This window comes from Poecilia formosa, unplaced genomic scaffold (assembly GCF_000485575.1).
Source record: "Poecilia formosa unplaced genomic scaffold, Poecilia_formosa-5.1.2 Scaffold396, whole genome shotgun sequence".
Classification (NCBI taxonomy): domain Eukaryota; kingdom Metazoa; phylum Chordata; class Actinopteri; order Cyprinodontiformes; family Poeciliidae; genus Poecilia; species Poecilia formosa.
The window spans coordinates 354385-377908 of record NW_006800335.1 but is presented as its reverse complement, the minus strand read 5'-3'; the positions used below and the strand labels follow the sequence as shown (position 1 = coordinate 377908).

Genomic DNA, 23524 nt, shown 5'->3' with positions numbered 1-23524 from the left:
TCCGGCTGTATGAATCAGACAATGGCATAATTTCCCCTACCCCACCTATTTCTGCTCACTGCTGATCAACTGATAAAAAGAAGGCTACTACACTTTCCATTTCGTCTCAGCAAGGATTGCTTTGGCTGTAGAAGTATTTTCAGATGCATAAAACAGTTTAGAAAAATGGTTGGTGTGCGGCCTCTTCATTTTCGGAGTCCAAATGGGCTTTACATTTTTAATGTTATTTCATTAAAAACTTGAATCAAATTGTATTTGAAGAATACAACAAATTCATTTTTTCAACTTTGTTTTCCCCTGATGTAAGCACTGCATGTAGTTTTTCAAAACTATCCTATAGAACTTGTTAGCTATTTCAGATGAGTGTTTTTTTATGGTTTATACCTTTAAACCATGGTATAAAATTGGTGAAGTGAGTACATACAATAATTTTCAGAGGAACGATTATTTATAAATACAACAATGTGAGCATTGGTCCCACGATGTAGGTTTTTAAACTGTCAGTTTCTAATTTCTTTCTTTAAGTGGTGTGACAGGAAGCCTTTGGATGTTTATTTGGAAGGGGAAAGAATACTTTCTCTCTAATTGTACTGTTAATATGTCATCATTTGTGTATCAACATAACACAGATGCATCTGGTGTCAAAGTATGTAAAAACAGCCACCTGCTTCTGTGTATCATTAGCTAAAATGCCGGGCAGGACAAAAATGAAAATTAACCTCCGGAGTCCTTGTAGAGGTCATCTCAGTCCCAGCAGAGCAGCCTTAGCTGTAATGCGTTTAATTATATCAATACAAAGGAGGTCAAAACTGGAGAAAAAGCACAACACGCTACCAAATAAACGATCGCTATGTAAAAAAAAAAAAAAAAAAAAAAAAAGAGAGAGAATTACTTAAAATACTGTTTTTTTTAGTGCGTAATATCTTTGCAGCAATGCTGCTCCTAATCAGTGCAGGCCATATCACATTTCGCAGTGGGCAGCCATGACTCAGTGTAAGAGTTTGGCTCGAGTTCTACGGCTTGTTTTCCAGACTCACAGATGAACCTTTGTGCATGGCCTGCATGAAACATGATAATGGACACTCTGCTGCACTATATAGGTATATTGATTGGATGCTACATGGCTGTAAAATGCTTGTCTTACAGTGCAATGTTGTCCTCTGCAGATGCTGATACATAACTGGCAGTGCAGTGCATAATGTCTCACTTTTGGGTGTAGCTTTTAATGGTGATTTATGAACACTTTGCCTTTCTTATACACTCAGTCTAACATTACATCCTGATGAATTTTAGCATAGCCAAATAATAAAAACAGACTTTTCAAAAGGAAGATTAAAGGAAAAAATAGAATTTGTGTCTTGACCTGTATTTGATTTGACATATTATTAGGTACAAAATACTTTTTGTACTTCATAGCTATTGCCTTCCTACACAATTCCACTCGATTCTCATCTCCTTCCGTTGCTCCATCTGGGATTTGTCCCATTGAGTTTGATTTCTCTAATTTAATATCATCCTGGCCAATCAGCAAACAGAGAAAATTGTGAATGATTGACATCTGTGCTGTTTTAGAATATTGATATGGCTATATCAGTTAATGGTTTGGCAATGGCAATGGATAAAGTATAAGGTTTTCCTACAGAGGAATTCAGAAGTTTACATACTGTACAGCAACTAAAAATATATATTTTTTTATCACTGTCTGAAGTTAAATTAGAACAAACTTCTCTTGCTTTAGATCAATTAGAATTTGTTTGCAAAGTGCCAGAAAACAGAACAAGAACGTTTTTAAGATATATTTTTAGTAACTTTCTGTTTACATACAGAATTATATCTCTTTAAACAATGTGGGAAAGCCTGAATGACAAAAATTCTGACAGATTAACCAATACATTTGATTTAATTGAAGGCACGTCTCTGGATGTGTTTTAAGGCCACACCTGGAACACACAGCTTTCTTGCTTAACATGTTTGAACAAAATCAGCAAAGAAATTAGGAATAGGGGAGCTGCACATGTCTGACTCATCCTTGGAACAATCTCTAGATACTTTAAGGTGCCTTCATCTGTTCAAACAATTATGCGCAAGTATAGAAATGATGGGATGTTCAAACATCAGACAGCTCAGAAAGGAGACGAGTTCTGCATCACACAGGTGAATGGGTTTTAGTACAAAATGTGCAAATGTTGGATATATCTAGCATTTCTGATTATTATTAAACTCAGCAAAACATTAAAGTACATGCATTTGCTTAATGGACCTGAAATGGTTGAGGTTCTTAGTTTTGATGCATTTAATTACCTCACGAAAAATATTAGTTTTAATATTTGACCTGTCAATCACCCATTAGAGCTAATTTAGGGAAAATTGGTAAAACATTTTGTCTCTTGTCAATCAAGACTGTTACATTTTAAATGTTTCTATTAGAAACTAAATTACATGGTTCATAGAAACTAATCTTCTATTAACATTTTTTATAATTTTTTTTTCTCTAAAAACTTATAAGCTTTCCTGATCTTATAATATTACACAAGAGCAGTAAAAAAAATATTGCTGTGAAAGGAATTTTAAAAAGATGGCCTCAGTTCTGTCAGACTGCTCCGGGGTAGATGTGGTAACCATCAGTGTGTGAATGTGTGTGTGAATGGATGAATGACTAAAGATAGTATGAAACGCTTTGGTGTCCTTTGGAATCATTAAAGCACTATACAGTTACATATCATTTATCATTCTGTATAATCAACATTTCAATAAGTTCAAGACTAATTGTTGTGTTTCTATTCTTTAGGTGGCAAATAAGCAAATCTATATGACAGAAACACAGAAATGACAGAACTCAGAGCTATATTTTGTTATCAGCTATGCACTTTACAAACTGTATCTAGTTGTGCTCTGACTGATGTGCTGGCCAAGCCAATCTGTCACCTTGTCCTATTTCCAGCTTGTCAAATGATATCTGTGAAATTTCCCACTCTATGCACAAAAATGATGCAACCATGAAACTGCAGAGCCTTTCCACAAATCAAAATGAAACCTCTGTCCATCAACATGTTAATCCTGAATAAGTATGGAAATGTGGCACATGCTAAAAGAAATTCCTACAACTGTCATTTAATGTGGCCTACACATTGACTCACATCCAGGGAGAGCACAAAAGCATGCAGAGTAGGTTGCATCCTTCGTAGGGAGATATTATGTAAGACTCAAAGGTACCACTTTAGGTCAGCACCAGCTGTCTTCTCAACAGTGTTTAGTATGTTTTGCATAAGGACCATATAATATTTGATCTTAAACAGTTTACGTCCACGCATTGAGTCTTCAGAGCGCCATGCAGCTGTGCACCGGGAGGCCGTCCATTAAAAGTTAATGGATTCACTTTCACAAAAGGACCTTAAAGCCACAGTTCTCAGCGCTCAGTCTCTGTGGTAAAAATAGAAACGCTGCAGAACGGACGGATGCAATTCACAGCCTTCCAAATATCTGTCGCACAACCTGGCTGCCTGTAGTGAGCCTAGTTTTTCCTGAAAATGAGGGAGCAACTGGCACAAATTCCCTCAGCTTTCCCAGACACAGTGATTAAATCTCATGCACTTATAATTATTATTGTCCCCACATCACTGCCTGAATGCTGTCATATCACAGCAAAACCAAGCATTGCGTAAGAGGTGGCACAGCGATTACCCTTAATCTGAACTGGGAGAAAAAAATGAAATGGTTTGGCATGCAACGTGAGCAATTATCTGAGAAATACCTCTGTTTCTGCGCAGTAGCTGCAGTTTATTACAACCCCAATCAAGACCGACGTTAATGAAGGATCTGTTTACTTGATGAAATCTTCTTCCTCTGTGTAGCAAGAAAACATGAACAGATCTGATGACCGGTTTGCACGAGACTGACTCTCGCCGACCACTTCATGTATTTATGCATCCATGTAATTCTATGGTGCAAACTGGGCCACGGAGACTGGACGCCAGCACAGCACAACGCCTATTTTGTGTTTCATTTTCCAGATAATCAAATAAGACTTCCACACACTTCAGTGAAATTAATAAGGAAGGCGGAAAGAAATTCAAGTGAGAATATTTTTTGTTATATAATGCTGTGTATATTTGGTTTATTTATCTCTCCAAAAACTGATGATGGAGGTTGCTTTTTTTTTTTTTTGTTAATGATCCATATTTTGTCTGTGCTGTTTGTTTGTTCTTTTTGTTTGACGAGAATTATTGTATAATCTGCTGCAGTGATTTATTGGTACAAATGAAAGAATATTTGCAAATTTAATCCTCCAACCTTCTCAAACATGTCATCAAAATCTGTCTTAGGAGGTCTTGCATGAGACAGATTTTTCCCCACGCTGCTAAGCAAAGTGGAGCTTACGCATTAAAAATTATAATACAGTATTTAGAGTAATTGTCTCCCGTTTCTCTGCCTTATTTTTTCTGTGACAGCTTGTGACACTGTTTTGTCAACATGTGGGAGTAGCAGCTCATTTAGAGACAGATGATTTTTTTTAGAGTGGCATAAAAACCTACAGGAGATAAATTCCAAACGGAGAGTTGCTATTAAAACTTTTCAAAAATTATGAGCAGTCCACTTTGATTTCATGAATGGCTGCTGATTTGTGTGGCCCAGCGGGTGGTGTGATTCAACAGAATTATAAGTAAGGACATGCTGTATCAGTGGAGGACAGGCTGGAACACCCAACAGCATGTTGCTGACATTTCCTCATATCAAGTCCTCCATGTTTTCGCCCTCCATGTTTTTGCCATGATTAATGCACAGTGAACTTTTGGTGTTCATAAAAATCCACTCTTTGCATCTTCGAGTGTCTGTCAGTCAAACATTTTGAGTCCCTATTTTTTGATAAAGAGAAGAATTATTAGATGCTCCAACAAATGGAATTAATTTTTATAATTTTGTTATGCAACGCATTAACAACAACAACACACAACGAAGGTTCTCTGGAAAGAAAACAAACAAAACAAAAAACCTGTTGGATCAATCTTTGACCTTTTCTCATTTTTCCAGTTCAACCATATCTAAGCTAGTCTACTCAAGAACTAGCATGTTTCCCCACATGTAAATAACACAACCACAGTTCCCAACAAGCATTTTAATACTCTAATAAATGCTTTATACTGTCAATTAAAAGCATAAGCTTTTATGTATTATAGAAGGATTGCATGGCATAGACACAGCTGTGCCTAATTATAATGTGAAAGAAATAGTATATGTGTTTTTCAATGTTTTTTTTTTCTTTTTAATATCTTAAATCTAAAAAGTGTGGCATGCATATCTATCCCCCCTGTCTCACAGGGCTTATGGCAAACTGCAAATGGAAATGTGAACTGGCTTTCATCTTGCAACTTTCACAGAAAGGCCAAGTAGATAAAATGCAACAACTCTTATGGTTATTATAGTTGAGCATTTAGTACATTTGTAACTCTGCCATATTCTTTCAGTTTTTGGATGATGGTTTGAAACTTGTTCACTTCCATGTTAAACGTCTACCTCAGTTTAAGCTTATTCACAACCATCTGTAACCTGTCTGATTGATCTGCACTGTGCTGTTTGTTCACTAAAGCTCTACAAAACAAACTCTAAGTTGCCATCTGCGTGACATGTAACATACTCTAAGTTACATGTCACGCAGATGGACTCTGTTTCTGATGCACTGGATTTCATTTAGGGCCATCTGAGTAAAGGGGGTTGCAGCCCACACTTTTCAGATTTTTATTTGTAAAAAATAAAGAGCAAGGTGTACAGTTTTCCCTCCACTTCACGATTACGTGGTATTTTTGTGTTACTCCATGTATTGAAATTTATAGTTAATTTTTGTGAAAAGTTTGAAGGGTAGGCCATAAATAATTCTGCTTGGCAATGGAAATAAATAAAGATTAAAACTCGAAAACTTGTCCCTTCTGTGTTTCTATTCAACTTGTCAACCATGCCCACTCTATTCAAGAAATAACCTGAGGAGGAGAAAAACTGTCATACCTCGTTAAATTTTTCTTGAACTTCCTGTTGTCAGCGACACAAATCAAACGTAGTAACTCTGGCCTTGTTGTGGAGGAGCGTGAAATGAAAGTAATGGCTTACCGCTGTTGAAATCAAATTCTCTTTAGAAACATTTCACACGGGCGTCCTCAACACAAGACAAATCACTTTCCCTGAGCGCACACTGAACATTTCTGCCACGGTCACATCTGTGTCCTTACCGTTTTGCGCCGAGGCAAAGGGCAGCATCAAGTTGCCCAGAAGGACCACCGCCAGCATCACCGCGTTAGGATGCATCGTTAGGGCTCGATAAGGGTCTCTTGGTCGGACGAATGTGGGAGGAGAGATGGTGTAGGCTATTGATCACGAGATCTAAAAAGATGGGCCCAGCATAGCATCGGGTTCTTTAAAAGCAGCCAGCCGAGGTGAATTTTTATTTTTTTTTTAAATCCCGTGGAGATGTCTCCCTGATTCAAACACCTTTTGGAGGGCAGCCGTGGGTGAAAGGTCCGGGACGAGGCCAGCCGAGCTGATCTGCGGCCATAGGCGGCGAAGAAGCCTCGCTGGGATTGCGGGGAAGATGTCTTTGGATGTCAGGGAGATTGTCCACGGCGAGGTTCCAAAGATTCAGAGATGCGCACACCGATGCGCATTTACGCTCCCACCGGTCACGGTTCGGTGATTAAGATGAAAGTAGCGCGCAAGCGATTCCCGACGGCGAGTGATGAAGCCGAAACATAAGTCTGTTATCAGCACCGGTCTATTTTTAATACCAACGGAGGAACAGATGCTGGTAGGGAACCAACGGCAGCGACGGAAAGCCGCGCGTGCCCAGTGCGCTCATGACTGGGGATGAACACACACACACACACACGCCAGCGGCACGCGCACTGCATCGCGCACGTATGTAAAGGCAAATGATGTTTGTGAACTCCGACACTTTTATGCTTTTATTTTTTTTTCCTGTTTTACATGTTATTTTGTTATTAGTTTCAGGTGACGGGATGCCTATCTCACTTTTTAAACTTCTATTTATTTGGACGCTATTTTGTTGCAATTTTCATGCACGTTCTGAATAAAAGGCAACATATGCAGATGTGTAAGATAAAACAACAAAGCCTTAAAAACAATATCAAGAAAGCAAATATTAAATCAGTATTTGCTTAAGTCTGATTCAAACTTTTTCCATCACATTCAGATTTCTTTTTGATGAGATTGTGAAGATACTCTTCAGCTCCCTGAGTGGATCATTCTTAAATTATTTAATAATTTACCTGGGTCCTCTCAAAATATGCATTCTAATTTCCTCCTCAAAATTAACATGGCTTCCTTAATCCTCCTCAATCCCTAATCTGTGCTGCTACACGAGCGACCTCGTGTGGCCAGTTAGGATAAACTCGAAAGTACCAGCAACTGTCCCTTATTGCAGTGTGTGCTCACAACTGTACTAATCTGTTTCAGTAAATAGACTGGAAGCATTTAAATACATAATCTATTCATAACCCAATAATTTTATAACATAGTTCCTGTGTTGTCTGAAAAAAATCATTTTATATTATTGTTTTCCAGGTTGAGTAACAAGTATGAAAAATAAAGTTTTAAAAATATTAAAATATTTTAAAAAATATTTGAATTTACAGACTTTATTTGTCATCTCATCTGTCCGTCTGGAATGTCTTCAATTAATCAATAATAATCCAAAGTTCTTACATTTTAAATGTACTGAAAAAGGACTGAATATTTGAGTCTGGAAAAGAATTGACTTGGGTAATATGTTGGAGCCCTGTAGTAAACCTTCTAATGTTTTCCCTTTTGGATGAAATAAATTCATTTCTGATGTTCTGTACATTTTGAAGGTAAGGTAAGGTAATTTTATTTATATAGCACATTTTCAGCAACAAGGCAATTCAAAGTGCTTCACATGAATTAAAAGGAAATACCAACAAAAGCTTTATTTAAACTTTTTTTTAACTTAAATGTTTGCTTCTAAGTAAACAATCACACCTTTAGGATGTTTATTTACCAGACTGTTGTAAAGTGCATGTGTGTACTCTACTGCAGAACAAACTTCCCTCCACTTTACAGCCCGCCCTCCCGTGCTCCATAGGAGACCACATTTAAAATGAAACCCCACCTGAAATCTCCCAGAGACCAATCCGCTAGAGAAAGGTCAGCGCCGACGGCACACCCTCCGTTGTTCGAAGCCAATCAGAGAGGAAGGGCAGCATTTTGCCTGAGGGTAAAACTTACCCCTGGATGTGTTAATTACGCATCACTAAGCTGTTGCCAATGTGTTCACAACCGTGGACTATCTTTTGGGCTTTTTGCAGCGGTTGTCTTCATTCTTTAGTCAGTTTAGTATGGAAAGTAGACAACAATGGCTTACCAGGCTGAAAAATGAACTTAGCAACAGTCCGCTGGTATCAAATGTGGCTTTTGGGTTCATCCTCATGGGACTAGAGAAGCTCGTGGAGCTGGAGTTTGAGTGTCCTTGCAACCCTACGTGGAATGGAGCGTTTTCATCAGCATTCTTCATCATTCCTGCTGTCATGGCCTTCACCTTGATGCAGATCATCCAGGGATGCAGGTGCAACGTGTGGTGCAGGAAAATGGTTTCCCTCTCTAGTTTCGTTCCTGCTGTCGTTTGGCTGATCTTGTTGTTCCTGGACGGCCAGTACTTTGCCTGTGCTATGACAGATTGGGATGGAAGATTTGTCCTTGTTGACAAGGCAGCTCCGCAGAAGTGGTGTGAGCCAGTTACAGAGGGAGACGTCACCTCACAAGAATTAATGCTCCGCTCACAGCGGTTGTTTGTGTTTTCTCAGGTGAGTGGGATATGTCCAGTTGGCACAGTATTCCCTATGTCAGATATACTTGTTATCAAACGATGGAAGCTCTTTCATGTATGCGTTGACTAACCTTACTCTCCTGTGTCCAGGTAATAGGAATAATCCTCCTCATTTTCATCTGTGCGGGTCTGGTAGTGTATGTAATCAGAGAAAGCTGCCAACAGGAGGTGGAGATGCAAGATGCAGATGTGGCTGAGCTCACCGTGCTCAGGATGAGCTCTCTACGGACCAGAACATCATGAGTGGACCTACTCTGTCCTACACAGACACTTTGTAAATACCACAAAAAGACTTGACGGGACTTTTTTTTTTAATCGCCCTCCCCCCCCAGGATATTTTGGGGCATTTAAGAGATGTTTGAAAATCTGTCTGAAAATTCTCCATCAGGTCATAGTGATGTAAGTGTTTCAACATTTGACAAATGGACTTCTTCTCTTGTTTTTTTTTTTCCTTGAAAAATTCCTCAAAAGTAAATGTGTGTCGATTGATCACAGGTGTCACCATGTACAATGTTCAAAGGAAAATTGTGTGTTTTTTGTATAAGTATTGAGGAATGAGTATATATAACTGTCCTCTCTTGGTGCTTCCTCACCTGGGTCACCAGTGCAGCAATTTCATTCCTAATCAAGGTGTGGGTTAATATTTTTTTAAATGTCTGGTATTTTCTTTTTTCTTTGTTTTATTGCTACAGTTGAGATGAGACTAAATATGTTTGATCATGTAAGAATAAATAATAATAACAAATTGATCTAATTTCAGCGCCTTGTAAAAGTATTCGCACCCAGTAAACATTTTCACATTTTGTCACAAAGTGACTGCAACATTCAGTGTATTTCCTTTGGATTTTATACGATAGAACAAAACAAAGTAGCTTGTAAATATGAAGTAGAAGGAAGAGGAAAAAAACAACAAAAAATCTGAGAAGTCTACTGCATATTTGTATTCAGCTGACCTGATTGTTTTACATCTAGACTTAACTGCATCACTGTTTGTACTAGAAACAAAGTCTTCCAACAGAATGATGATGTCATATTCAGCAATTGTGGATATTGTTTTATCACCGAGCCCTCTCCAAACTTCTACACAACTAACTTGTCTTCTGTGGTAATTGGTCTTCCTGATTATTATTCTCTGACCAACCTCTGAGGTCTTTACAGAATTTACATTGAAATTAAGTTTCTCAAAGTCAGAGTCTAATAAAAGTCCCATATCAGGTGACTTGCATACCAGATGGGGTGGATTTCTTTCAGGCAACATAGTATTTGAGGTTTAATACAAATTCATACCACACTTCAAATAGATTTTTATTTATTTATTGTTTATTTTATTTACTCATAAATCTGGTATCCTCTTTCACTTTACATTTTTGTGGTAGTCCGTGTTGAGACAGAAAAATAAAATTCAGTACAATAATTGAAGTTTATAGTTGTGAATTATGAAGCACAACTACAAGTACCTTTGAAAAACACTGTAATTATAAATCACAGAAAATGTTGGAAATAGTTAGATTTGTTAAAAACAGTAACTGGTTTGTCTACAACAAGTTTGTTTTCTTAAACTGCTTCCTGGTTACAAGCATGAATAAAGTGAGAATGAATATCACGCTTTTCTAAAAATAATATATATATTTTTGAAAAATATCAGTTGTCAACACAGATTGCTTTGTAACATTTTGTAAACTTTTCACCCATTTCTTTTATGTTTTTTAATCTGTATTTCTTAATACACTTTTTTTTGTCTAATTTGTTAACTATATTGCCTCATAAGGTGTGTCTGCCAGGCAGCTAATATTGCTTTGTCTTTTATTATTCTTTTATGCTAAAAAATAATAAAAATGTTCCTCTAAATTGAAATTCCTGTTCCATATATAACCTTTTGAGACATAGTTCTGAGTATGTCCAGCAAACAGTTGTAATCTATATAACTAAAATCCTCCATCAATCCATTGTCTATAACTGCCTGTTCTTGAAAGGCAATTTGTAACATGACAAACAGGCAAAATAACTCATTTTTAAAGCGATGGTTGCATTTTCCCTTTATTTTTAGTATTAGAATGATTTTCCTAATGAGGTAAAGTCCTCAAATGTTTCGGACAGTCATAGTTTGAATATAGTTTACATTTTTCCTTCTAGAAAAAAAAAGAAGTATGTCTAAAGGTTTCAGCTTTTACGTAGCAATAGTGCAATAGTTTCCCTCATATTTACAGACTGCTTGAACAAATTGAAATAAGTGTTGTGTCAATAGTGAAATTAAGAATACTGTTGTTTGGAAGTTCACTTGTGCCTTCATTGAGCTGAAATTCTGTTGTTATAATTATTTTTGATTCATCAGATGCATCTCTTCTTTTGCAACAAAGCAAAGCTCAATAATAAGTGTAGTCACAAGTTCCCTGAAAAACATAGCAAAGAGTCAAACCAGCTTTAAATTGGCAACTCATAGATTGTGCTTCATTTGCTTTGCTGGTTGACGTTTGCAGATTAGAGGTCATCTGTGGCCTTGCAGAAGTTGTTTTTAGACATTCTGTTGCCTTCACCTTTTGACACAGAGGGGGATTTTAGTTTTTGGCAAATAAGCGTAAAGCCACAACAGCGAACACACGGTTTCAATGAGAGAATGTGTTCACTCTGGTTTAGTTGGACTATTCTATTACAGGACTATTCTAATACAAATTATTACCTATAGACTCACGTTTATGGATTTAAATGCTAAATTCTGCTTCACTGAGTTACAGCCTTCCGATCTCTTGCAAATTTTCAGCTCAGTGGAAAAATAAAAACATTTTGTAAGTTTGTTTTCACATGCTAGATTATCTTCTTTTAATTTTAAGATCTGTCATGAGCTAGAGTTCCCAACACTTTTTATTTCACTTATGCTGGTGTTTTTATTGGCAGTGTTGTCTGTTATTTTCCTCTAAGATGAAATACATTTTGTAGCAATGCCAAAAAGGTGTGTAAAATTCCATAAACTGTGTTGCACTGCAGCGCAGTGTAGTTGAACATGCTGTCTGAAGAATCATAACCAATATCTTTAAAATTACCCATCAGGATACAAAAATAAACTAGACAACTAAGAAAAAACAAAGATTTCAGTGTTGAGGTTTGAAAAAAAAAACAGAAGCAGTTAAAATATTCACTCAAGATTCTTTATTCAAAAGATAGTTCAGAAAAAGACTCTAATATTACTAACACCAGACCAGGTGTTTCCCCAACTCATTTAAATGATCTCAGTTTCACAAAAAACACAAATAATCTAGCCTATGGGTTTACAATTTGCAAATCTAAACTCAAAATAAATCTGTCTGGTTCCCATTTGACCACATTACTTGTCTTTTCAATCTTGTTTCTTCTTGTTTTTCAGACACAAACGCCACAGGCATTTTAGGAGGGCAGCAAACACACCAAAAATAACCAGCATAGCTCCCCCTAAAAACAGCATCACATCTACACAGTGGTAGGTATACCAGGGCAGCCTGTAGGACTCAGTTCTCAGGTGAGCAGCTCCTCTGTTCCTCATGACAAACTCTATCCACCAGATGGCTTGGTCCAGGGGCTTCATTGGCTGATCTCTGTGCAGTCTGGATAGTCTCTGCATATTCATCCTATAGGAGGGTTCAGTTAGGACTTCCTGTATCCCCTGCAAGAACGTGTCTTCAGTCATAGTAGAAATCTGAATATTCTTCCCAGCTCCTCTCATTTCAATTCTAAGCAGATTATCATGCTGGTCGAAAATCAAAGGAAGACCCAGTATAGGAACTCCATGATAAATCGCCTCCTGAATACCATTTGTTCCCCCGTGAGCCACAAACAATTTAATCTTAGGGTGTCCTAGAAGGTCGTTCTGAGGCATCCAGTCTACCACTAAAGTGTTGTTTCCCAGATTGGCTGGCCTGACGCCTTTATACTTCCAAATGACTTTTTGAGGTAATTTGGCAAAAGTTCCAGCAATCACTTCAGCTAAATCATGGGGTAAATCTCCAATTAAAGTCCCCAGAGACATTATGATAACTCCCTGCTCTCCAGAGCTCTGCACATACTTCTCTAAGTCCTCAGGCAGGGGTTTCGCAGGTTTACACTGGAACCCTCCCATATAGATAACATTTGGCATAGTGGGACGGGGAAACTCAAACACAAAGTCTACTCTCATGAGCCACAGATCGGCAGTTTGAAACACGGATAAATAGTCTAAATCTGATCCAAAGTACTTTGTAAATAAGGCTTCATAATATGGTAAAATATGCCACATAATTTGGTATTCATTTAAAGCAAATATCATTACATTTAGGACTCTCTGAATAAAAGACATTTTGTCAGACATCTCTGTACCAGTCATTGGAATATACGAGAGAGGAGAAGGTGCGATTGCAAAGTGGCCTTCGCCGTGACTGGTCCATCTCACATTAAAAACTAGAGGTAGTTTGAGGTAATGTGCAAGTATGACACCCATTGGTAAAGCAGGATCTGTAAGGACAAGGTCATAGTTGGCGTCTTGCATGGACTGTATCAGCTCTTTGGACTCAAAAGTCTTTTCAAGACCTTTGGCCGATTTTATGTGGAACTCTGAGACCTTCTGTGCTTGTTCCATTTCCAGTTTGATACGAGTCCAAACAGACTTCCCCTCCCTTTGGATTTTCAGCAGTTCAGTCACAAATGATTTTATGAAGTCTTCGTCAAATCCAGACTCTGTGTCGGTATTAATTGAAGTATAGAACGGGGAGGATTCCGTGATATACCAGTTGTCTGTCTGTCGCACAACAAAAATCTGATGACCCCTTGAATGTAGTTCTTCGATGATGACTTTCATGTTCACCCAGTGGCTCCCGTCAACTGGGAGGACAAGTACTTTCCCACTGTGTACCACCACTGGACAGAGCCAGATCAGACTGATCCAGATCCAATGCATTTTGTGTTCTAAAGCTGCAAAATAAACATCCAATAATTTAGCATATTTTTACCTTACATGTATTTTTCAAATAAAACTATGTATTGCATAAAAACCAATATGGGATTCCAAAAAGACGTTTAATAAATGTGACTGTAGCAATGTTTTTTTTTCCTGCTGATGTACAATCCCATATGCAAAAGATTAACTTGTGTTGCTCAGAGGTCTTGATTAAGCAAACTGTTCCCTGTATCTGACCCTCTACAGATCCACTAGAGCAAATCAGCTAATATTGACACAAGAATACATGCAAAGACTAAAATAAAGGTTACCTGTTTGGCTGCAGGTCCAAATTTGTCTTTTAAGAATGATTCTTTTTCAAAGTGTTGCCCGTACCAGGTTCAAACTGGAAAAGGACTGTGGAGCTGTATTTATGGGTTCTTAAATGTGTAATTGATAAGAGGGTACAAAGTTGACAGAGAGCAGTACATTGTGTCCATATAAGCCGTACATCACAGGAAAGCTTGGTGTTGATAACTTCAAAGTTGCTCTTCTACATTTTTACAGTAAATCAACAAAGTATTTGTAGGATGTTTTACTATTTTTGATTTGTTTTCAGACTTAATGGATATCTTTTTCCATTAACAATTTCAATCAAAATTTGAAGAGATACAGTTGTTGTATAACATACTGTGCATTTCATGCACTATATGTTATGTTGTGATTGTAGAGCTCTTCACTACTCAGAGTGATGCAACAGAGGAAACTACATTTTCATCCGGAGTTGGGTTTTTTGAGACTTTATCAGATTTACAGGAAATTGCTGTTGATCTAGTGAGGGACGTTGGAGAGCAAATTGCTTGGGAGCCTTTTTCTGTATACTTTGGATGTTTCCCCTCATGCATGAGTGCACTTTTCCCAGATTCCAGCTCTACAGTCAAAAGAAATGCATGTTACATTATCTGGCCACTAAGCTGTCCTTTGGTTTAAGTACAACCATAAGCAGTATTAAGAAGGTTTAGAAAACAGATGGGCTGATGAATAGCACCACCTACTGGATATTGAAGACATCAGCAACTTTTTTGAACCAGAGTATTTCAGCAGTATATTCAATGTAATAGTTTATTAAAAAAAAAAAAAAAGCCTCCAGTCATCTTGAAATATAAACTTTGTGCAACGTATTGAGTCAGATAGCCAAGCTATAAAACAGAACTGCACATTATTCAATGCAAACAGTAAAACAGGATGTAAGAGATTTAAAGTGAGTGAAAGGGTGCATACACTAATCAGGCATAATATTATGACCAAATACCTAATACTTTAAACACCTGAAGGTGTTTTGTGATGTTTAACATTAAGAAGTTGCCAGCTGTAAGGTGCATGGTGACTCAGCGTTTTAGATTTGTCCCTGTTCAATCATGCACATTTAGCTTGGATCTTGTGAATTTGGAGACCAAGTCAAAATCACAAACTCATTGTGTTGCTCCTTTGACTCTTCCTGAATCACATGATCTGTTGCAGGACACATTAATCTGCTGAAAGAGACCACAGATATCAGAAAATACCACATTCACAATAAGGTTTATGGATTTAATAGCATCTAATAAACTATTGCATTCTACAAATATGAATATTTTCAGTTTGATTTTTTTTATTGCTAAAATAAACTAAAACAAAGCATTAGCATTCCGGCACCCTGAAGATTTAATTATTTTTCTGCAAACTTACAGTGATGTAACATCTCTCTATCCTTCAAGGAAGGAACTTATTCATAACACATTTACAGGTATTATTTAGGTTTAGTGGTGAGTCTTAAGTTGACTTATCTCAAAAGCTCACTTGGTCTGTTTCATATGACAGATGAAAAGGACCCATGTAGGACCAACAGTGAGTTGACATAATGTTATATCTGCTCGGTCCCCCAGTCAGTCAGGTTTCACTTTTCTCTTACAACATAATTTGAAGCAGTGCCACAATAACCAAGAGAAAACCAAAAATATTAGTGCAAAAATTGCTATCAAAAATAAAATGACATCTACAGAGTAATAGGCATACCAGGGCAGCCTGTAAGACTCTGTTCTGAGGTGAGCAGCACCTTTGTGCCTCATGACAAACTCAATCCAGAAGATGGCTCGATCCAGTGGCTTTATCTGCTGATCTCTGTGTAGTCGGGAGAGTCTCTGCATGTTCAACCTGTAAGATGGCTCATCCAAGACTTCCTGAATAGTTTTCTGAAATATTTTCTGATTTATGTCAGACACATCCAAAAGCTTTGCAACTCCTTTAGCTCTGAGTCTGGAGAGATTGTCGGCTTGATCGAACACAAAGGGAATGCCCACCATTGGAACCCCATGATAGATAGCCTCATAAATTCCATTTGTCCCTCCGTGACTTACAAAAAGTTTGATTTTCGGATGGCCTAGGAGGTCGTTCTGAGGCATCCAGTCTATGATTAAAGTATTGTTTCCTAAAGAGGGAGGTTTGGTTCCCTTGTACCTCCAGATAACTTTCTGGGGTAAGTTAGCAAAACCAGCGGCAATTTCATCTGCCAGGTCATTTGGAAGCTCTCCAATTAAAGTCCCCAGAGACATGATGATAACTCCATGCTCTCCAGAACTTTGCACAAACTTCTCCAGGAGTTCAGGAAGTGGTCTTGCAGGTTTACACTGGAACCCTCCCATATAGACAACATTTGGCATGGTGGGACGAGGGAACTCAAACACAAAGTCAACTCTCATGAGCCACAGATCTGCAGCTTGGAACAGAGAAAAGTAGTCCACATCTGGGCCAAAGTAGCGCTTAGCTAAAGGAGAGTAATGTGGTGCGACCACCTGCTTGTACAGATTCATCCTCATGTGGTAGAAAATCATGTTTTTCACCCTTTCAAAGAAGGTCATTTGATCCGTAAGCTCTGATGGTGGAAGTGGGACGTAGGAAAGAGGAGAAGGTGCAATAGCAAAATGTGCTTCACCGTGAACAGTCCAGCGAGTGTTGAACACTATTGGCAGGCCAAGGTAGTGAGCCAAAAACACACCTCCTCCATTTGCAGGGTCAGTCAAAACTACGTCGTACTTGGCCTCCTGGAGGATCTTCATTAAGTCTTTACTTTCAAATATGTGCACAATCACCTCGCAGATCTTTCTGTGTAATTCAAAGAACTTGTCTTTCAACTCCATGTCTAAAGCGAAACGGGTCCATGCCGACCCATTGCTTCTTTTAATTCTAATGACCTCGGAGACAAAGACACGGTAGAAATCCTCATTGCCACCAGAGTTGACATTCACAGTGATGGTTTCATATTGTGAAGCCGTCTCACTGATGTACCAGCTGTCTGCAGCCCGAATGACAGTCACAGAATGCCCCCGTGAATGCAGTTCCTCCACCAGCACCTTCATGTTCACCCAGTGGCTGCCATCATGTGGGAAAACCAGAACCTTTCCAGCAGATGCAAGTGAACTGATGGCAGAGAAAAAGAAGAAGAGGACAGCCAGTGGCCAAAACATCCTCAAATCTTCCAAAGTCGGCACAATCTGAAAGGAAAGTGAAAAAGAAAAAAAAATCACATTATTGTTGGTATTCCAGGATATTTGAGCTCAATCACCTTGCAGTTAAGTTTCACTGACTGAATAGTCTCTTTATTTGTAGGAGGAAGTCCCCGCTGGCAGCATTCACGTGTACATAGCACATGGAGCCTCTCTGGGGAAATCTAGTTTTGTTTGGCGCCAAGAGCCCTGCAAGAGCTTGGCATACGTGGGAGATGGCTGTGTTTTGCTGCCCTGTGTGTCACCCTGTACCTCTTTGCTCCTTTGCTTCACTGTTGACCTTCATATGTTTGGGGCGTATGGCTGCTCTGGGGTGATGCCTTGTTTGTGTCTGCCTGGGGCTGTTGTGACCTTGAGGAGTCGTGTCCACCTGTCCTTTGCTGCTCTTGGGTGCTGAGTGTTGCAGGTTTTCTATCTTTTTCACCACTCTAACAGCTGGGCACCTCCAGGTGACAAATTCACTGACATACACCTGTTTTACACAAATGCACTTACATCGACATGTATGCTCACCTGCCACCACAAACAGGTTACTATTAGAGCAATGTGACCTGTCTATATTGATACTAAATGCAATCTTAAACTAAAAGTCAATCATGCAAATAGGATTATATTTTTATTCTTTTTGTAAAACTAGATACAGGGTAACAGTTTCTTTAAAAGCTATGCTTGAAATACCAAGACAGAACAAAGGAGAAATAAAAGAATTCTGCAAGAGATGTGAGCCAAGAAAAACAACAGACGCTGTAAATATATATGTCTGACCTATTAAAAACAGGTTAGCCATGGACTGGGTATGGAATAACATCTGCCTTTCCGTTAGTGACCTCATGTGCAAGGTACTAGACTCACTTCCTTGTATTGCTGTTCTAAGAAACCTCTGAATGAATACTAAAACCCTTAAATTCAAGCTTCAAGGACGTACTTCATAAATTTACACAACTTTTTATTTTCAACTGTGTTCAACCTTTCATCTCACAATAGTTGTATTCATTTCCATGTCAAAACAGAATAAATATTTTAAAATGAATAAGCGAAAAAAGCGAACCCAAGGAGAATGGAGTAAAAAGTTGCAAAAGAGTGATAACGTTTCATCTGGATTGCCAGACTAAGGTATCAGTGCTTAACACGATGGCTATGCAAGACAAAAGTAGTGACAGCAAAGTCTCCAGAGCCCAAATTCATAAAGGGGATATTTATGGAAATAACCTAAGCATTCAAAGCACTAATGTTCTGACCTTATTCAGGCTGCAATTTCTTCTTCAGTTCAGACCAGAGTTGTTACTTTGATGACATTAGGTCTGAAAAAAGTTTGTGAGCAGAATAATTTGTATTGGGAGAATCATGCAGATCTAGCTTTTTTCCACAAAATAAATCCATGAGGATTGAACTTGTCGAACGAACATGGACAAATGTTCCAAAATGTTAGTCCAAAGACACCATAACAAGTTTAATTCTGTCAGCAGTTTGGTCCTTAGAAAGTTAGTTTTAGGAAGATATAAATGTGAAGATGGAAGGGGAAGTTAAAATACAGACACCAGCCTTCCAAATGGCTTGACCACAAAGGAAAGAGAAAGTCTGCAGTTATTGGTTACAGAAAACATATTTTTAATTTGCTAAACTTGGTGTTTTCAGTTTGCTTTACTGTTATTCAACTGAACATTCACAATGAACATTTGTAAATTTTGTTGCAAAGCTCCAAATTAAAACATAAAAATAAGTAGGAAGGAAGAAAATATAAATATGTACAATAAAAAATGTGAGTGGGAGTTGACCAGTTTTATGCCGTGAGGTGTGTAGCTGTTATGGAATCTGGTTGTTTTGCCTTTGAAACTGTTGTACGTTTTGCCAGAGGGCAAGGTTGAAAGGAAGTGAAGTTCGCATGATTCTCTCTGCTGCCCTCACCACTCTCTCGACACATTTCAAGTCAGAAGTGTTACACGATCCAGAACAGACAGAGACGCTTTTGACTGCTCACTCTGCTTGTAACTGAGGATTGTTTATTTTGTGTAATCCAAGAGTCCTGATGTTTCATAAACAGGAGGTAAAAAGTGATTCCTATGAAAGATTTCCAGATGCTTTATGGATGTGACTCACAGGGCTCTTTTTGTTACAGAATTTTAAAGTTAATTATCCACTTAAAATAACCAATATATAAACTGGCTATGATTTGTGTAAAAAAAAAAAGTATTTTCGACATCAGCCAAAAGAGCTTGCTGCGGATGTAAGAACTGAACAAGTTCATACAAGCTGTGAAGAGCTGAAGCCAGAGAAACATTAACATCACAATCCCCTGCCACTGTTACCCCATACTCATTAACTGTGTGCTAAGAGAATCCTGTTTTTCCTGAGAACATTAGTCACGGCAGAGCCCTGGGACTGTGCTTTTCCATCTTGTTTTTACCCTACACTCACTACACAGCATGTCACATGAAAGACACCCCTGAGTGAGAGATCCAAGAAAGAACAGCTGCCGATGTTTAGTAGTCAGAAAAGAACTGTTTTGCATAGAAACAGTCAAAACACTCACCATAAATGTTCTGCAAAATGCAGAGTAGAAAAACACACTGAGGTGCCTATTCAGATATGTAATTCAAGAAAAGATACAAACTTACTGTTGAATCTCTTGCAATGCTGCTTCAGGCTTGACATGAGTCAGTGGTGTGAAGGACAACATTCGGGTCTGAAAAAAACAAAAAACAAAAAAAAAACTGGTTCCTGTGTCTGATCTGAGTCTAAAGTTCCTGCCTTTTAAAGGGAAGCTCATTCAAACAGGAAAACCACAAGGCAGTATGTAAACCTACACTGATAATTTTGGTGGCATTTAATAAAGCAGGACATCGCCAACAGACATGCAAAATATCTGAAAAATGAACAGAACTCACTCAGTATCTCTGAGAATGACAGACAAGAAAATGATGCAAAAATGCCACGCTGTCCCTCTCTATTTAGACTCATTTGTAAGAGACAGGCATTGTTCAAGCCCACTATAAAACATGACACCCACACAGGCCTAGGCACACCCTAAATAATGAAACTCCACCTCTTATGTATTTTGTACCAAAGTGAGTCATACTAAACCAAACCCCACTAAGTGACTTGACTGAGGTCAACTACGCTAAGAGCCCTGCCCAATGAAATGTAAAGAAAATGTAAAAAGAATGTGCATAAAGTGGGTCAAGTTGTCATTGAAAATCTTTGTTCCACCAAATAAATGATGGAGTTTTCTTTTTCTGTCAAAAGCTTCCTGTTTTTAACACTACTCACAATAACAATACTCTGTAGAAAACATGTTCAGACACACGCAGAACAGAGAAAGCACATTATGTTACATTCACCAGGCTCCTTTAGCACATCTAAAAAGTTGCCTATAGTTTTTTTCTTTTATTTAATTTAAGCTGAAAATGCATTCAAGACCTTGTCGGTGTATCTCAGATACATTACACAGCAAAACATACTTCAGGTGTCGATTTCTGTTTTACTGATCTTGACTTACACTTCATAAAAATCCCACGTTAAGTTTCTTAGAATATTTGAACATAAGAACTATTGAAACTGGAGTTTTTTTTTTTTTTTTTTTTACATAAATTTTATGATATTGGCTACACAGCCATGAGGAAGACTGCTGACAACAAGGTTATAGCAGACTGTTGCTTACACCTGCAAAAGTAGGGTAGGCAGCAATAGGCCATTGCTAAATAAGCTGGCTGTTCTCAAACTGCTGTATCCAAGTATGATAGAAGGTTGGAGATGATGATTTCATTTTTCAGCTGGATTTGGCATCTGCTCAAAATGAGGCACCCTGATAAATTTATGCAAATAGACAGGATTTAATAATGTAAACAAACCATATGTGGGGGGATGGACAGTAAGAGTTTCCATACACCATCAGTTTTTAATCAAGTATTCATTTTTTAAGCGGTTGTATATAACACTAACATTTTCTGACACACACTTTTGGGGATTCTTCAACTATAAATCCTGGTAGTCAAAAGTAACAAGAGGTCATACTTGAAATATTACTCAGTGTGCACTGAATCTGTACATTGTATGAGTTTTACTTTTAAACTGTATTTTTTTCATGTGTGCATTGCATTGAGGCATATACATAATGAGTTTTGTTTATGTAATATTGGTTGTTCATAAGATCTTCAGTTCTGTCCTGATTCTTGTTCCAATTTTTGTAAACCATGTTCCAATATGTGGTACCTTAAAACTGCTACATTATTAATTTACTTAAAATCTATCAAATTTAACATATTCTATCCTCCACCCACTGTCACTATTATTAATGTGTGCAGCCGACCCACTAACAGACCGGACGTATTTTGCCTATACAGAGAAAAAATACCAAAAATGTTCTCACGATAAGCTTAGATCTTGCAAGATAGTGTTTTGCACTTTGTGGTTATTCAGTTTTTTTAAACAGTGCAGTCCACCACTTCTAGACTTCTTAACAGCTTGAGTAAAAGCAGCTGTGCAAGACAAGGTTTTGCAAAGCAAACGGGAAATGTAATTGCAACACAGAGAAAACTTATTGCAAGTAACCATGAAAAAAATGAAAGATGAAAAGGTAGTGTGCAAACACTGAGGCATTCTAACATTATCAATTTGTGGCCAAAAATATCACCCCCAAATGTTACACTCTCAGCTCCCTCAGTCTTTGGTGCAAACGAAGAAGAATCTATAATTTTACGTTGACCAAACATAATAACAGCTGACTGTCTGCAGCTCAAAGACAGTGTTTCACACCTTCATCCTTTGACTACATACCTTTATTACCTGACAAACCATGAGTTACCACTTGTTTTACTGGTTCTGTGGTTTAGTAATCTTCACAAGTAAAAACAAGATATATTCAAAACATGACCAATCGTCAGAATAGTCTGGTGTCAAATGTCTCTGTAGCTGCTGATGCCCTTTGTATGAAGCAATCTCACCACAGCAGATGGACTGAGACACAACTTTTCATATCTTCACAAAAACAGAAACATGCACATGAACTTTGTCAACTGACTCTGGTAAAAAAAAAAAAAAAAAGCAAGGAAATGGTGGGTGTGTCATGATGCAGTACATCAGAAATCTGACACCTTATTTTTGTTCAAACAGCAGCAGTTACATTCCTTTTTTCAGTCATAAATATCTCTTGCGGTTTTCCTATGTATCAGAATTACTGCCAAAATAATTCATAACTTTTCTAAATACAAATGTAGTTAGTTTCATGGAGACACAATCTCAAGTGTCTCCCATGCGCGAAATTTCCGAACGTAAACAATAACATGTTTACGAGGTTCATAGCCTCACCAGCTATGAACCTCTCCGCACGTCACTGGTCTGCACAGAGATTTCCATAAATACCTGATAAACATGACTGTAGCTAGAAGCAAGAGCAGCAATGCTCCTGTCTGGACGAAGATTCAGGATTCAGACGAGTATAAGTAGACAGAGCGGTAGATGAACCAGGGCACCCTGTGGGACTGAGCTCTGAGGCGAGCAGTACGTTTGTGCCTTGTAACAAACTTTGCCCAGCAGATGGCAGTATTTACTGGCTTCATTGTCTAATCTGTGCAGTCAGGAGAATCTGCATGTTCACCTGGTAGGACTGTTTGTTGAAGATTTGTACAGATTTTTGGACGTTGTCATCATTGTACAGTATGTTCGGTATAAGATGTTTAGATCCTCCTCTGGCTTGTCACCAGAGCCGATTGCCAAATTAATTGAAAAACAAGGGTAAATTCACAATTTGGACTTCATGCCACAAGACCTTTTATACTCAGTTTTTCCTCCATGATCCACAGATAGTTTTATCTTTGTTCATCCTAAAATGTCTTTTTGTGAAATCCAGTCAGCTAGTAAAAAGTTGTTACTCAGAGTGAACAATTTGGTGCATCTGTAGCTCCAAATGACTTTCTGTGGCAATACATCAATGAACGTTGTCATTTTCCTTGCTGCTATTAACTTAATGTGCACTGCACATTACTCGTCCAAACCACAAATATTAAATTCATCCTGGATTTCAGTCTACAGTGACAAGCACAAAGAGTCTATCTTCTGATAGATTCTTTGTCTATGCAAAGGTAAAGAGCTCATGCTCTTTACCATTACTTCACTGGGGTAAAGAGCATGAGCTCTCTACCCCAGTGAATGCTACTAAATTTTGATAATGTGTGCAAGGAACAAAGATAATAAGCTTACACATTGACAGGACAAATGTAGGTGCAGTTTATTCAATGTGTCTATTTTCACCATTTCAAAACA

The 23524-nt window shown here is 38.1% G+C and overlaps 2 protein-coding genes and 2 pseudogenes across 5 annotated transcripts in view; 1 reads left to right on the top strand and 3 right to left on the bottom strand.

Annotated features, from left to right (window-relative positions):
* Positions 1-6784, bottom strand: part of nptnb (neuroplastin b) — a 35567-nt gene extending 28783 nt beyond the window's left edge. For 2 of the 4 annotated variants that reach the window (XM_007576084.2, XM_007576085.2), the window contains exon 1: positions 6219-6782. In XM_007576084.2, the coding sequence (XP_007576146.1) occupies positions 6219-6294 (76 nt within the window). In that variant the 5' untranslated portion in view covers positions 6295-6782. Of the gene's footprint in view, positions 1-6218 lie in introns of all 4 variants that reach the window. The other 2 variants (XM_007576087.2, XM_016662932.1) reach the window with 2 other exon arrangements.
* Positions 6785-6928: 144 nt separating this feature from the next.
* LOC107833486 (protein FAM26F) lies at positions 6929-10517 on the top strand. The gene is made up of 2 exons (XM_016662945.1): positions 6929-8822; positions 8936-10517. Exons 1-2 carry the CDS (start codon positions 8358-8360, stop codon positions 9086-9088), a joined length of 618 nt encoding a protein of 205 aa, XP_016518431.1. The 5' UTR covers positions 6929-8357; the 3' UTR covers positions 9089-10517.
* Positions 10518-11974: 1457 nt separating this feature from the next.
* LOC103154707 (UDP-glucuronosyltransferase 2A1 pseudogene) lies at positions 11975-14729 on the bottom strand (annotated as a pseudogene).
* A 567-nt stretch (positions 14730-15296) lies between these two features.
* On the bottom strand, positions 15297-22769 carry LOC103154708 (UDP-glucuronosyltransferase 2B31 pseudogene; annotated as a pseudogene).
* Positions 22770-23524: the final 755 nt, after the last annotated feature.

Excerpts from the sequence above, each read along its gene's own strand:
- LOC107833486 (XM_016662945.1), top strand. The coding sequence starts at position 8,358 with ATGGAAAGTAGACAACAATGGCTTACCAGGCTGAAAAATGAACTTAGC. Across the intron at positions 8,823-8,935 it reads GGTTGTTTGTGTTTTCTCAG|GTAATAGGAATAATCCTCCT; the intron begins GTGAGTGGGATA and ends TCCTGTGTCCAG.